Source organism: Aulostomus chinensis, chromosome 7 (assembly GCF_037954235.1).
Source record: "Aulostomus chinensis isolate RoL2024-O1b breed Wild chromosome 7, RoL_Achi_v1.0, whole genome shotgun sequence".
NCBI classification, from domain to species: Eukaryota; Metazoa; Chordata; class Actinopteri; order Syngnathiformes; family Aulostomidae; genus Aulostomus; species Aulostomus chinensis.
In genome coordinates this window covers 12,264,836-12,278,345 of record NC_141326.1, presented here as the reverse complement: position 1 = coordinate 12,278,345, position 13,510 = coordinate 12,264,836, and the positions used below count along the sequence as shown (strand labels likewise).

Sequence of the window (13,510 nt, the reverse complement as noted above, 5' to 3'; positions counted from 1 at the left end):
ACAAAAATACAGCAAGAGTGGCACATGCCCACCTACCTACCCCCAGTGGATGAGTTGCTTTAAAGTCCTGCTTTAAATGAACTGAGACAGGACTAGTTAGACTAGACTAGTTTTGGATGAAAGTGTGGGAGAAGACGTGTAAAACAAAAATAGAATTGCATTGAATTCATAAGTGGGAGCTGAGGTGTGACAAGTTTGTTTGTGTGTGTGTGTGTGTGTGTGTGTGTGTGTGTGTGTGTGTGTGTGTGTGTGTGTGTGTGTGTGTGAGAGAGAGAGAGAGAGAGAGAGAGAGAGAGACTGTGAATACTCACTCTTTAGGGTAGGGGATGGGCTGCAGCAGGCTGGCCAAAGCAGGTCTCCAGTCATCATAGTCCGACCTAACCCACACAGACAGTCATTAAAAGAAAAGAGAGACAAGGGGAGTCAATGTGACAATGTGAGGAGGAGGGTGTAGCCTAGATAAGTTACGCAGAGAACAAAACGACAGAGGAGTGGTTGAAACAGGAGCTGCTCTCAGATGACGCAGACGTGCAGCAAAGATTTAACAGCAGGTATAGAAGCATCGCGTTACTGTGTGTTAAGTAACACAGGCTACAAATGCACAGACTCTTTTTAGGTCATCCTGTTTGGTTACAGCACCTACAACCCAACAAAAGGACGGACACACACACACACACACACACACACACACACACACACACACACACACACACACACACACACACACACACACACACACACGTAACTGCTGCTCCACTTTCACAGTATGTAATCAGCTCCATTCCGTGCTGTTTAACCCATTTACAACAATTTCTTCTCGCGCACTCTCATAATGTCACCTTCACAAACTAGCACACATCCTGGGTTGTTGGGATGAGTGTTATTTTAAGTACAAAAAAGCTTGGACGTTTAAAAAAAACAGCCGTGTATCAATTTGACTCATGTTTCGGTCCAACTAGCATCTGTTCACACTTCGAATTTAGGTGAGACTGTGTGAATATCACAAGTAAATGACTACTTGGTGCTTTTTGTAAACCTTAAAAGAGAGGACTGGTGTCAAGGCTGGTAAATCTAATGTGCACCCTTCAAAGACAGTTGACAGTTGAAGGCATATTTGACAAAGCTCCACCTGATATGCAACTCTCGAGGAGTGAACCTAAAATATACAGTAGAGAACGTACTGTAGGACCTCCAGTGTCAACGCTCCAACATCAACAAATTAATAAATGAAAAAAGGCCAAACATCCATGTCAGCAAGGGGGGGCGGCGGCATGGTTTGGAGGTAGAGTGGCCGTCTAGCAGTCGAAGGGTCACCGGTTCAATCCTCACTTCCCCCGGTGACCATGGCGATTAGCGGTATAGAAAATGGATGAATGGATCCATGTCAGTTTTCACTTGAGTGCATATCAAAATGATACTTCACCAAAAAAAGACTATACTGTCTTGATCTCCTGAAGAGTTTTTTTCACTGCTGCGTCACTTCTTTCTGTATCCAGAATGCCGAAACATACACAACATACATATATTTAGCTTAATGCTAATGGCGCCCCATAGCCGCCAATGGCTACCAACAGCACAGCTGTCCAAAAATGTTTACAAACCCTGAAGTGCATCGACTGGCATGATCTTTATCTTCTTCATCCAGCTGCACGCTCAGAATTCCACAAGCACAAGCTAAAACAAACCATGGGTTGCAATTACCTTCGAGCTAAATATACATGGCTGGATCTTCCTGTATTCCAGAGTCACAAAGAAGTGATTCAGCAGTAATGAGTACTTGAAAACACATTTTTTGGGTCAAGTATTGCTTCAAGCTACTGCCACATACTGATCTGGTTGTACTGCAGGATTTTGAGGTGTTGGAGAGTTTTGCTGGTTTTATGCTTATGTCTGTCATGGACCACCAACCTAACCGTTTCATAGTGACACATGACCGCAAGAAATGAAACGCAGTCCTAGTTAATTGACTCCGACACATCTGCCATGACAGCCCTGGTGTAAACTCACAGCATCTTGAGGATGAGAGCGAAGCAGCCTAGCACGCGGTCAGCCTGCGCCGGTAGCTGGATGGACAGAGTGTTGACAGCCGGGCTGACCAGCAGACAGTCGATGAGGTTGGGTTCGCTGTCGCCCCCCGATGGTCCAGCCTTTCGCCTGGCGTTGGCTGAGTTGTTGTTGCGCTCCAGCTCTACCAGAATTTCGCTGGAGTTGACAACAGAGGGAGGAGGGGAGAGGGGCAGGGAGGGTGTCGGGGAGGAGATGGGGATGGACGGTGTAGAGTTTGAGGGGGCTGGGGGTGGCGGCTGAGGAAGGCTAGGGTTAGGGGAGAGGGGGAGCAGGGTGGCAGGAGGTGGCGTAGGAGGCTCAGGGCGTAGCAGGCGGAGGGGCATCGGGGGTTTCCGGTCATTCTGCTGCTGGCAGCCATTTCTGATCTCCTTCAGACTGGGGGAGTTGTCCCGACTGGAGGGAGGGACAGAGGGGACAAAGAGAGAGGTGACTAGACTAGACACGATCCCCTGAAGAAATGCAGAGACATCAAGTATTGAGCCCAACAGTTGTGTTCACGGGTAAATACACACATACAGACCTGCTGAAAACACACTGCAGGAAGAGGGAGAGGAGAAATACAGAGGGAAATGACGTAATTAGAGCCCTGAGAGATGGGTGCCAGAGTGATGGTTCCTTTGTGTGCTGGAGTTTTGGAAAAATTTGTGAAGAAGTGTTTCTCTCTGGGGTGATTAACGTTAGCTTACGCTGTCCATGCACAGTCGACACATCAGAAACAAACAACTATAAATATCAAAGACGCGACATCCCTTAGAAACACGCTATGAGTTCATCTTCGGGACGTAAACACTTTTTTTTTTTTTTAGCCAATTTCCCTTCCTTGTTTAAAGGTTTCTTCTGAATACACGAGTCATATTTTTTTGTCTAATCTGAGGTTATGGAAAACAACAAAAAATGTCAGTTAATATTAAAAAAAGTGTGATTTTATTTTAAGGGAGGTAATCACTTTTTAATCTATTTAATCTATTCCTTGTCATTAATTGAGGAAATAATCCAGAATCCATTAGAACGCAAATATTTGTAGCATTGAACATCGTGTAAACACTTGACCACATCAGATCTGTAGGTAACGAGGCGAGCTGAGAGTCTAAAAACTCCCCCGTGGTCTGTGGAGGAGATGAGAAGTGTGACTCACCTGTTGATGAACTCTTCATAACAGGAGTAGATGGCGGCGAGACACACTGCCACCAGGTTTGGCAGGACGCGTGGGTGCGGGCACTGGCCCGTAGGACCATGCATGCTGCAACACAAATGGAGCAGGTTAGATGACACGATACTTGTTTGCGTAGTTCCACTCGGTCAACATCGTCATCGCTTTGAAGTACAGGAGGAAACGTGAAAAATCACCGTCATACATACAAAAGTTCTCTGTGCGTAAAACTACAGGGCCTTGGTTTAGTAGGAGCTGATGACGCGTGCGAGTTTCCCACCTGTGAACAAACTTCTTGACGACTTCCATCCCTGCGTTCAGCTCATTGAGAGCCAGGATGTACTCCTGAGTGAAGAGACGCAGTCGGGGGCATTTCCCAAAATCCTGCCAAGCACACAAAACACAAGACTGTGTTCAAAACAGGATTCACGCGTTTTGAAGTAGCTGTTTCAGTTTAGCTTGAATGACACTACAACTCCAGTGACCAAGCATGCTCTTGCTCAGCATTTTATCCTGTTCATGTCACTTTATTGTTTCACATTAACTCAGAGCATGAAATAACTATGAGAATATCAAAGATGAGAACTAACAGCAGGGAAATGTCTAATTCAGCCAAACTAATGACTGCCACAGGTTGACAAACCGGAGTTGACGACAGATTTTATACTCATGTATTTATTCTGTTATATTTATATATTTTGGGGACTATTTTTTGAATTTATTATTATATTCTATAACTAAAAACTCTGAAGATTGCGGTTCTGATCTCAGGTTCTAGGGATTTGATGAGATTTACCTCCCCATTGGAAGCACGTCCTCTTCAACTAGCCTGAGGGAAAGTAACTACCTGTAAGAATCACTGACGGAGAAACCAAGCCGCTCCATACTGGAACCTGATTCCCTCCCTGAATATCAGATCATTTCTCACCATGTTGTGTTTGAGGATTCTCTGGACCACAGGAGTGAACACTTCAATAACAACCATTGAACGCGGCCGCTCCCGACAGTGCTGCAACAGACACAGTGTCGTTTTTTTTTGTTTTTTTTCAGACGTGACGTCTTCACCACAGAAACTGAATGTTCAGCATTACATTTCCCAAAAAAGTTACAGTTGCATCATCTCACCTTACAGAAGAACTCACACAGGTCAGGTGGTGGGTGGTTGTTTTCCAGAAGAGGAGCTATGGCCTGTACACGTATACACACACACACACACACACACACACACACACACACACAGGCAGATAAATACAACAATTTTCCATATCCTATCTCTTATTTACCCTGGCTGGGAGCCGGCAGTATAAATCTGCCGTGTTAGGTGCGGGAACCTTGTAAAAGCAGCCCACAGGTGAGCTGTACAAACATCACAAGCTCTCTCAGCATCGAGCTGGTGTGTTTGTGTCCAGGTACTGCCATATGGGCATTGACGACGAAAAACGGACACAAACACACAAGTGTAACACATGCACGGAGGGAATCTATAATATTATTCTACCAAAACAACGAGGAGCCAGACTCCTGCTTGTTATTCATTAACTTCAACCAGACGTGGAATATCAATTTACAGTGACCTTCATACTCACCACGATGATGTTCTCATGATCCTGAGTGCTGAGATTAGAGTTCTGCAAGGAAGAAAAGCAGGAGTTTACTGAAGAACTAAATGGATTACGGTGATTGTGCGTGCCAGTGAGACTGTAATCAAATGGGATTACTTTTCAAGTTTTTTTTTGTTTTTAGTTTGGGGTTATTTGGAGTCAGGGAGGTTCCTGTTGTGTAATAATATAATACATCAACATACAGACACAGAGCCAAAACTTCCTTAACAACCTCCATGGAATATTCTGCCTCCAATCCCAGAATGACGACAAGAGTCAAGGGGCATTAGTAAGAAAAGGCAACGGAAACACAAGAGAGCGCAATCAAAATCCCCGCATGGAGGGGAAGAGAAACTGCTACTGGCTTGAGAACCTCCCTCTGGAGAAATTAATCGTAAAATAGAACCTCTCAGGCTGTGCACACCTCTGCCAAGAATACAGAAAATAGCACGTCACAAACATTTTCTTCTTGATAAGAAGATTTTTCAGATTATTTCTTTGTAACATCAACCGTTATATTGACTACAGATCTTATCATGATGATGATGATGGCGAAACCAAAACGTTCTTCTTTCAACACGCGCTTGTGATCACGTTACCTCACCGGCGCAAAGGTCAAAAAATATCTCAAGTAATAAAACAATTAACTTTAAAAGGATCTTAAATTTGCATTTTTTTTTTCTCTTGACATTCACTATAAACACTCATGGTCTGGGGAAGTATTGACTTGCTTGTTTTGTTTTATCTGCACAAGCAAATAAACAACAAAAAAACTTGTGCAAATGTCTATAAATACATATACATAAATATTAATATTTATTTCCTAAAAATGTAAATAGTAAACTAAAAATTGTTTAAATTATTTTTAGTGATTTCAAATGAACTTTTGTTTTAACTTTTTTTTTTTTATATCTGACACAGTTTTTTTCACTTACTTCTTTGAGGGTTTTTTGAAATTTTCTGCACTAACGGACTCCATAGTGTCAACTCCTTGTCAGTGGCTGAGTGCATGAAGGCATTTATGGTTTCTTGTTCATGTGATCAGTGAAAATCTTGAGGTTCAGATGAGGGTGTTGGTTGCTACCTCGGCCAGCAGGGTGGAGATGATATGCAGGGGAGCCTGGTGGATGGACTCGTCCTGTAGCGGCGACGTTAACGCCATGTCCACCAGCGCTCTGATCTCCTTCAGCACCACGTCCCAGCGACTAGGGTTGTTCAAGACCTTACGGTACTTGTATATCTTTTTCTACAGGAAACACAAAGCACAAAACCTTTGTGCTATTTCTTACAAAAATAATCTTCTGTAGCCGCGACCTGCATTCGTTCAGACACCAACGTGACAACATCGCTGACAGAGCTGAGTAATATTTACATGCTTTGATTGTGTCAAGTTGTACAAATGTGACATCGGTCCACTACTACTGGTAGCTACTCTGAACTACAACAAGTTTACTTCCTGGTACAACTTTACTGACATCAAGGTCTGATACACACACAGGTAAAGAGCTAGAAGACTGATGGATACAATAACAAACTAATCCTGGTATTTTTAGAGGTTAAAAAAAAGAATGTCTCGATCTTCAGGCTTCAGGTCGTGTGTGGAGTGAAGAGGGGTGGGTGGGTATTAATGGACTAATGAAATAAATCAATTAATTGTTAAATTGTAACCTTACCTTCCACTGCAGGGAGTGAAACCACTGGTCCCTTAAGTAGCTGTTTGCCGCCTGTGGCATGAAACACACACACACACACACACACACACACACACACACACACACACACACACACACACACACACACACACACACACGCACGCACACGGGATCTGTTTAATAAGATCTCTGGTATTAAACCAGCATCTAAGCATCTGTGTTGAACATGAACCACGCCATTTTTGTGACAGATTGTTGTATTGTTCTTCTAAGTACAGTTTATAAACCAAGAATTGTCAGTTGTCAAGACAGATTTGTGTTCTAGCCTTGACATCAGCGGCTGCCAACAGTGGAATATCAGTAAATTAATATTAATTATAATTATATTAATAATAACAGACGCGTTTGTCCAAAGCGACGTACAACACAAGCAACAATTCAGACTTAAGGAAAAACCCAATGACTCAGTCAATTCTGACTTGCTCTGCAGCTCCATTGTGTCTTTCAAGTCACTCGGTCTTTTGATAGATAGCTAGACAGCTAGAAAGCTACTTTATTGATCTCCAGGAGAAATTTGAAATTTTTGATTTTATATCCTGGCTTCAACTTGATTGTTTGTCATCTTTCATTTTTCCTCCAGGTGTTTTTTCAGTGAGGAAGCTGCTCGCCACCACACCGACAACAACGGCAGCTCCAGCGTTTCTCTGCAATCCAGCCTTCATGAAGGTGATGATAGGTCAAAATGGCATAAAAGAAAAACCTAATGATACCAAAGGGAACAAATGTAACTTACAAAATAAAGTAATGTATTTAATTGCTATAGCGATACAAATCCCAATAATGAGAGGAATTCGAATTCTTGCGTCTTTATCGATATTTTTAAAGAAAAATGTACTGAAACGGTGGTGATGAGTAGCAGAAGTTTTCTGTAGAGTACCAGCACCAGGGTGCGCCTCTTTAAAGGCACATCCTGGTGCTGGACTGAATTAACTGGAATCGGACAGTCGTGAAACTGTCAACACACGTCGTATTTATATCTGAGACATGCATCATAAACAGGACGGAGGAGAAGATTGAACCCATGACTGAAGTTGTTTTCTTTTAATTTAATTCACACAGTTTTTTTTTTTTTTTTTTTGCAGCACCGATAAGCTGCATTGCAAAGTGGAATGATGAATGTAGGGAAGTTTAAGACGAGCAGAAATAATGTTGCCATTCTTCCACTTCATTTCCTGCGTGTTTGCACTTATTACTTCTGAGGTCGGACCAGTCTAGATGTGCTGTGTATTCAGAGGATGAAATGGTGCATGTTATACAGTAGATGGGTTAAAAGGAACAGTGTGTTCGGAACAGTATGTGCTGTTTTCACTGAGATAGCCCAGATTTATTTCTGTGCTTCTGTGGTGGAATTTAAACCTTTTTTTTATGTTTTTTTTTTTTTGTTGTTTTTGTTTTGTTTTTACAAACCATTAAAATTGGCATCGCGGTTTGCTTGAAGTGATACTGCAGCTCCATGCAAACAACTCCGGAAATCCCCTTAGTAGCCTCATATTTGTTAATGGGAATGGTGACGTAAATAAAATAATATTTTCAGAAAATTATTTTACAGGTGAATAATCAGTAACGCTTTGATGAGACTGATTCATTTCAGTTTTAAGTTCATTCCTGCATAAAGGGAGAAGTCTGTGTGACACTCATATTTAACTCCAAATTGGACCATATTGCATCAGTAGTACTTTTATCATTGACATATTTAGCTGACACGACATGAGTACTTCAGTGTTTAATTTGATTGCGGCAGCTAGCATAATGTACATGGTCATAAAGGCAAAAATGACACGACTAACTGGATTATCTTCATCTCTGACGCTGCCTCTGATTCATCCAGCAGGCATCTGAAGGAGGTGGGAAGACCAATAATTCTATCTAGTTTTCATCTAGTGGGAGAGCATGAGGGAGTTGCCCTTCGCAGAGCTGCTGGAAATTATATTTAATTTAAATGAAGATGCAATTGATATCCAATTAGTGGTGGGGACAATTGTAGGTAATCAGAAGGGAACATCATCCCAACCCTGAATTACACGCATGGGCACACGGAGGAGGAGATTCTGAAACAGTACAATCTACGCAGCCGTATGAAATGACATCTGATAAATGATTCTCAAGCGAAAACACCAGAAATCTACACGTGTAAAAATACAGCAACAAAGTTCTCAGTCTAATCATTAATCAAAGGCCAGTGACCGACTAGTTATCTGGTCAGTTATCAGGCTGCTTTGTCCCCAGACCTTTAATCTATTTATATAAGTGGGTTTGGACAAGAATACTTGACGGTAGACAGCGTCTGTCCCTGCATTAAAACTACCGGGCTTGTTTCAGGGATGGCGTATGTGTGTATGTGTCCTTTGTCCCGCTGCTGATCCACCCAGGACACAACGGGACCCCAGCAGTCTGACATCAACGAAGCCTAAACATACACGACGGCGCCATGTTTCTGTTAATGACACTGAATCAACAGTCAGCCAATTCGACTCCTCTCCTTTACACTCGGCAAAACAAATAGTCGTCGGTAACATCTTTATGTTTGTATCCACTTATTTCACTCGTGCTCTTCTATGTGGTGCCATACAATTATAAATGATGTGATTTGTTCTCATACCCGCTGCCATCGCTTTATGATCTAAACATCATTTGCAACTTCACGGAGAAAAACGTAGTTTTAAAACATTTCCATGTCTTTATTCAGGGGTTCCGTTACAAATCTTTCAAGTATTTGCGTTTTGATTTCTGAATCAAATTCCTATCTACAAACAATTTTTAGCTGACTCAATCAATATCGTTTAGTAAGTGCTGTAATTGTTTATTCACGTCGTGATTTTATTTAAAAGGGACGAACAGAAATGCCAGCAACGGCTGCATCACACCAGAGTGTAACTTCAAAACGGAGAGGATTAAGTTTCATTTTTTAAAATTATTTGTAATCTGTGTATGTGTGCATGTGTGTGTGTCTTTGCATGGCTCCCAACACTGTAAGCTGGTGTAACTTACAGGCAAATTGGTATGGACATTTTAATATTTCCATCTTTATTTCACATCCAAAATATTGACGTTTGATGAATTCTACGTCGCCCACCTGTACGTCCAAATGTCTACCAGGATGTTCATCTGAATTCAAGATTAAAAGGGTAAAATAAATATTTCTTTTTTTGTGTTTTGAGGGAGGCTGACTTCACATGTGCATTACCTGCAGCAGGACGGTGCCACCGGGGAAACTGAGCTGGACACAGTACTTTGGCGCATTGTCCCATGAGAGGAGCTGCAGGTCCTCTATGGAGCTGTAAGACAATGACGTCTCCATGTAACCCGTGGGCTGGAAGTGTGAGAGAAAACACAAGGGAATATGAGTGTGTCACATTTACAACATTTACAGTACATGCTGCATATTTAAACACAGCCGGAGGAGAAAAACAGCATTTATTTTTACTGGCAGTCATCTGGAAAAAGGCATATCCTGAGCTAACCTGCCCTGAGTAAACACACGATACACGGCTATACAGTCCAGAGAGGCGGCTTTATCAGCTGTGATGACATTTGATGTTTGATTCGTGTTTCACTGAAACACTGGGAACTGGAAAATCAATTTAGCCAAACCATTAATCACACAAATACACAAACATCGTCTAGAAATTCAATGTTTGTGTAGCTTTGAGCAAACACACACACACACACACACACACGCACGTGCACACACTCTTCTCACCATTGTGTGAGAGTTGATGTGGATTCAACTGAGTAACAGGCCACAACCTGTTTGCTAGTTTCTAAATGATTACAGAAATGCTGACAAATTACCACAAGTTTCCGGACTCAGGAACAGAAGAGTCTTGAGAGAGAAGGGGAGGGGAAGAAAAAAATCTAAACAGATAAAAATAAAGAGGCCGAGAAAAAGCCACAAGGAAACTCAGCTTGTATATCTTCTGAACCCCCAGGAGAAGTTTAAAAAGTTGAATACCACAGTGGATCTATAATAGGATATGTGTCTGTAAGAAATGCAGAAATGGCAGTAAATGAATCATCAGTAGATTTCCCAGACATTAGCGTCACTGCATGACTTAGTAGCAATTATTGCTGATGGGGGACTGTATCCACACAAATGGGCCCTGCAGACGTCATCTGCAGTGGCTTTTGCTGCACCCTAATTAGGCAGCAATGCTTTCTGGCATTTATCAGCATTTCTTTCTTTTACTTTTCGTTTTTCCAAGGCCATTTTCACAAAGAACTCTTGAGATACTCATTCAGTGGCTGACATTTTTCTCTTTCTCTCTCTCTCTCTCTCTCTCTGTAACCCTTGAGAAGCATTCATGTGTTTGGTTCTCTGCCATCAGCAGATGAATCCAGATTCTCAAACCTGATTCACTGACGACATTAAATTTTACACCAAGAAATAAGAAGGAAAAGAGAAAGAAGAAGCATAAACACGAGTAAAGAACCAAGTGTTTAACTTTATATCCAATGTCATTTTGACCTACAGACTGACGTGTTTTAGGCCAAATGTTTTAAAGTCCTCCTATATTATTTGAGACATTCAACATCCTGCTGAGTACCCCTCTATGTCCACAGATGCCGTTAGCACCACCACCGTTAGCATTAGCTTGCTCTGTTACTGCATCTCCTTACAGCTGCTCTCATGGCTGTGGGACGTGATTGTTTCATTCATTTATCAATGATGGAGCAAGTTAGGCATCGTATTAGGTAGCTGAAGATGCGCGTTCGAGCTTAGGAATCATGGTTTTTACAAAAATTGTACAGGAACGAAGCAGATTTCCATCACAAAATTAAAAAAAAAAAAAAGACAAATGAAGCGAAAAAAGTGAGGTGATCGACGTTACTGAGGAGGAAGCGCAGGAGCTCTGTCTGACCGAGCTTTCATTATTACCATCTGAAAGAACATTTCCTGTACAGATGAGTCCATGTGCTAACTCTAAGACTGAAACCAACAGAACAGTTTACATGTGATGTATGTTGGTAGACAGAAGCAGATCAACTGGCATGTTTCTGTGTGGGTTTGTGTGTTTACTGCATGTGCATAGGAATGTATAGAGGACAGGCATTTCATTGTGAGCCCTCCACATGCTGACACACACACACTGGATGTGAAAGTGGACTGGATGAAGGCCTCAGACTGCTCCAAACCATGTGCTCGTCTGATTGCGTGTGTGGGAAACACAGCGATCGGGAGGGAGGGAGGAACTATCATCAGAGACTATCTGCAGCTGTTTATTTCACAAAAATAAATAGGAGCCTTGCACATGGAGATGATTAGGGTTTAGCAATTATATGACAAATAAATATAACTGATGTTTTAAAAAAAAGAAAAAGATTCCTTTTTTTAAAAATTTCTTTTTGAGATGGAGTCTGGCTTAGACAGCTTCAGCTCATGTCTTAAACCATGAAGTGAAACTCAAATGGCTGAGGGGAAACGTCAAGGTTCAAAATCTGTTCATAAATTTACTTTCCAACCACCAAATACAGCTCGCCCACTTCCATTTTTAGATTGATCAACCACTGTATTTATGAAAAAAAGATATTCTGGATAACACAAAGTTGCAATGATTTCCGGGAGCATTGTCCTTTTAACTATTTCACATGGACGTGAAGGACTTGTTGAAACTGTCCAGGAAAAAAATAAACCACATGTAGCAACACCAGGCTATTTTAATATAATGATCTAGAACAGTCTACAGATCCACAATTTGATCCAGATTGACTCCAAAACGGTAATCAATCCATCCATACCTTTTCTATACCGCTTATCTGTTAAGGGTTGTGGGGGGGCAGGAGCCTATCCCAGCTGACACTGGGTGAGAGGCGGGGTTCACCCTGGATGAGCCGTCAGTCCATCACAGGGCCATCAGGAGCAATTTGGAGCTCAGTCTCTTGCTCAAGGATACCTGGACATGGTCACCAGGGGAAGAGAGACTCAAACCAGCGCCCCTTTGGTTGCTCAACGGCCACTCCACCTCTGAACCATGCCGCCCCATCGGTAACCAAAGCCTTCCTTGTAATATAAAGCATTGCTTTTACTAAACTTCATCGGCCCATTCGTGCATGAGAAACCCTGCTAACAAACCAAACAACCAACAGTCAGACACGCCGGGGATCACATGATCTCCTTGGCGGAGGAGGTCAACACCTGTGTGACATCAGCTCTCACCCAGCACACCGCTAGAAAATGCCTGATCTAAGTAACCTTAGTGAATACTTAAGTTGAGGATGTTTTTTTTGTATCCCTTCAAGTTTGATTGATGGAGCTTCATGCTCGATAAAATGAAGATCCCGGTGTGTGAGTATCATCCGTCTGTATGATTATCTATGTGTATAAGCTGCCATTGGGCGACTCTTTCAATCGGCACACTGCCACTTCCATTTTGTGAACACCGTCAACTTCAAATCCCCCCCCCCCCCCTTGCAATGAGAAACAACAACGACCAAGCTCGTAGCAACGTATACACTCAAACTTTTAACAATAACTCATGCCTGCTTGGTTCTAGCTGTTAAGACATAAAACAAATATGGTTAGCGCATTTGTAATCAAACGGGGGTGTTTTTACCAGTCCGCACACCGGTTACAGAAAAAGCTTTATATACAAAGCACAGTCAAAAGTGTTTGCTTTGTATAAAAACACACATACCAAGTGTTTTCTCAATTATAGCAGGGTGGTAACAGGTTGAACCAGAGAAACATCTCGCGATGCGGGACAAGTTCTGGCCTAATTATGACTCTAGACAAAGGTCAAGCAGTGGATTAAAATAATGCTAAATATAATGTGGTGAATATATCATGACCTTTAACCTTGCAAGGCTAAAGTCTTCTCTGTGGCATCTTAGTTTAGTCCATATACACTATATATATGACTACGTTGTCATGGTAACACAATTGTCTGTTATTACAATGTGAATGACCTGAGACTGTCTGATCTCTATGGGCTGTTCTGGTATCACTCCACTGCTGGTCTGCTTCTTCTTCTTCTTGTGCTGCA

At 42.1% G+C, this 13,510-nt stretch overlaps 1 protein-coding gene across 3 annotated transcripts in view; it reads right to left on the bottom strand.

Annotated features, from left to right (window-relative positions):
* The window catches only part of cmip (c-Maf inducing protein), a 41,499-nt gene that overhangs the window by 11,901 nt on the left and 16,088 nt on the right, over nt 1-13,510 (bottom strand). Inside the window, exons 1-11 of one of the 3 annotated variants that reach the window (XM_086208470.1) lie at nt 12,267-12,818; nt 9,715-9,840; nt 6,492-6,542; nt 5,903-6,064; nt 4,804-4,845; nt 4,343-4,405; nt 4,146-4,226; nt 3,498-3,601; nt 3,203-3,307; nt 2,008-2,460; nt 312-377 (exon numbers count right to left, since the gene is read on the bottom strand). In XM_086208470.1, the coding sequence (XP_086064596.1) occupies nt 312-377; nt 2,008-2,460; nt 3,203-3,307; nt 3,498-3,601; nt 4,146-4,226; nt 4,343-4,405; nt 4,804-4,845; nt 5,903-6,064; nt 6,492-6,542; nt 9,715-9,828 (1,241 nt within the window). In that variant the 5' untranslated portion in view covers nt 9,829-9,840; nt 12,267-12,818. Of the gene's footprint in view, nt 1-311; nt 378-2,007; nt 2,461-3,202; nt 3,308-3,497; nt 3,602-4,145; nt 4,227-4,342; nt 4,406-4,803; nt 4,846-5,902; nt 6,065-6,491; nt 6,543-9,714; nt 9,841-11,406; nt 11,769-12,266; nt 12,819-13,510 lie in introns of those variants that run through there. The other 2 variants (XM_086208469.1, XM_086208468.1) reach the window with 2 other exon arrangements.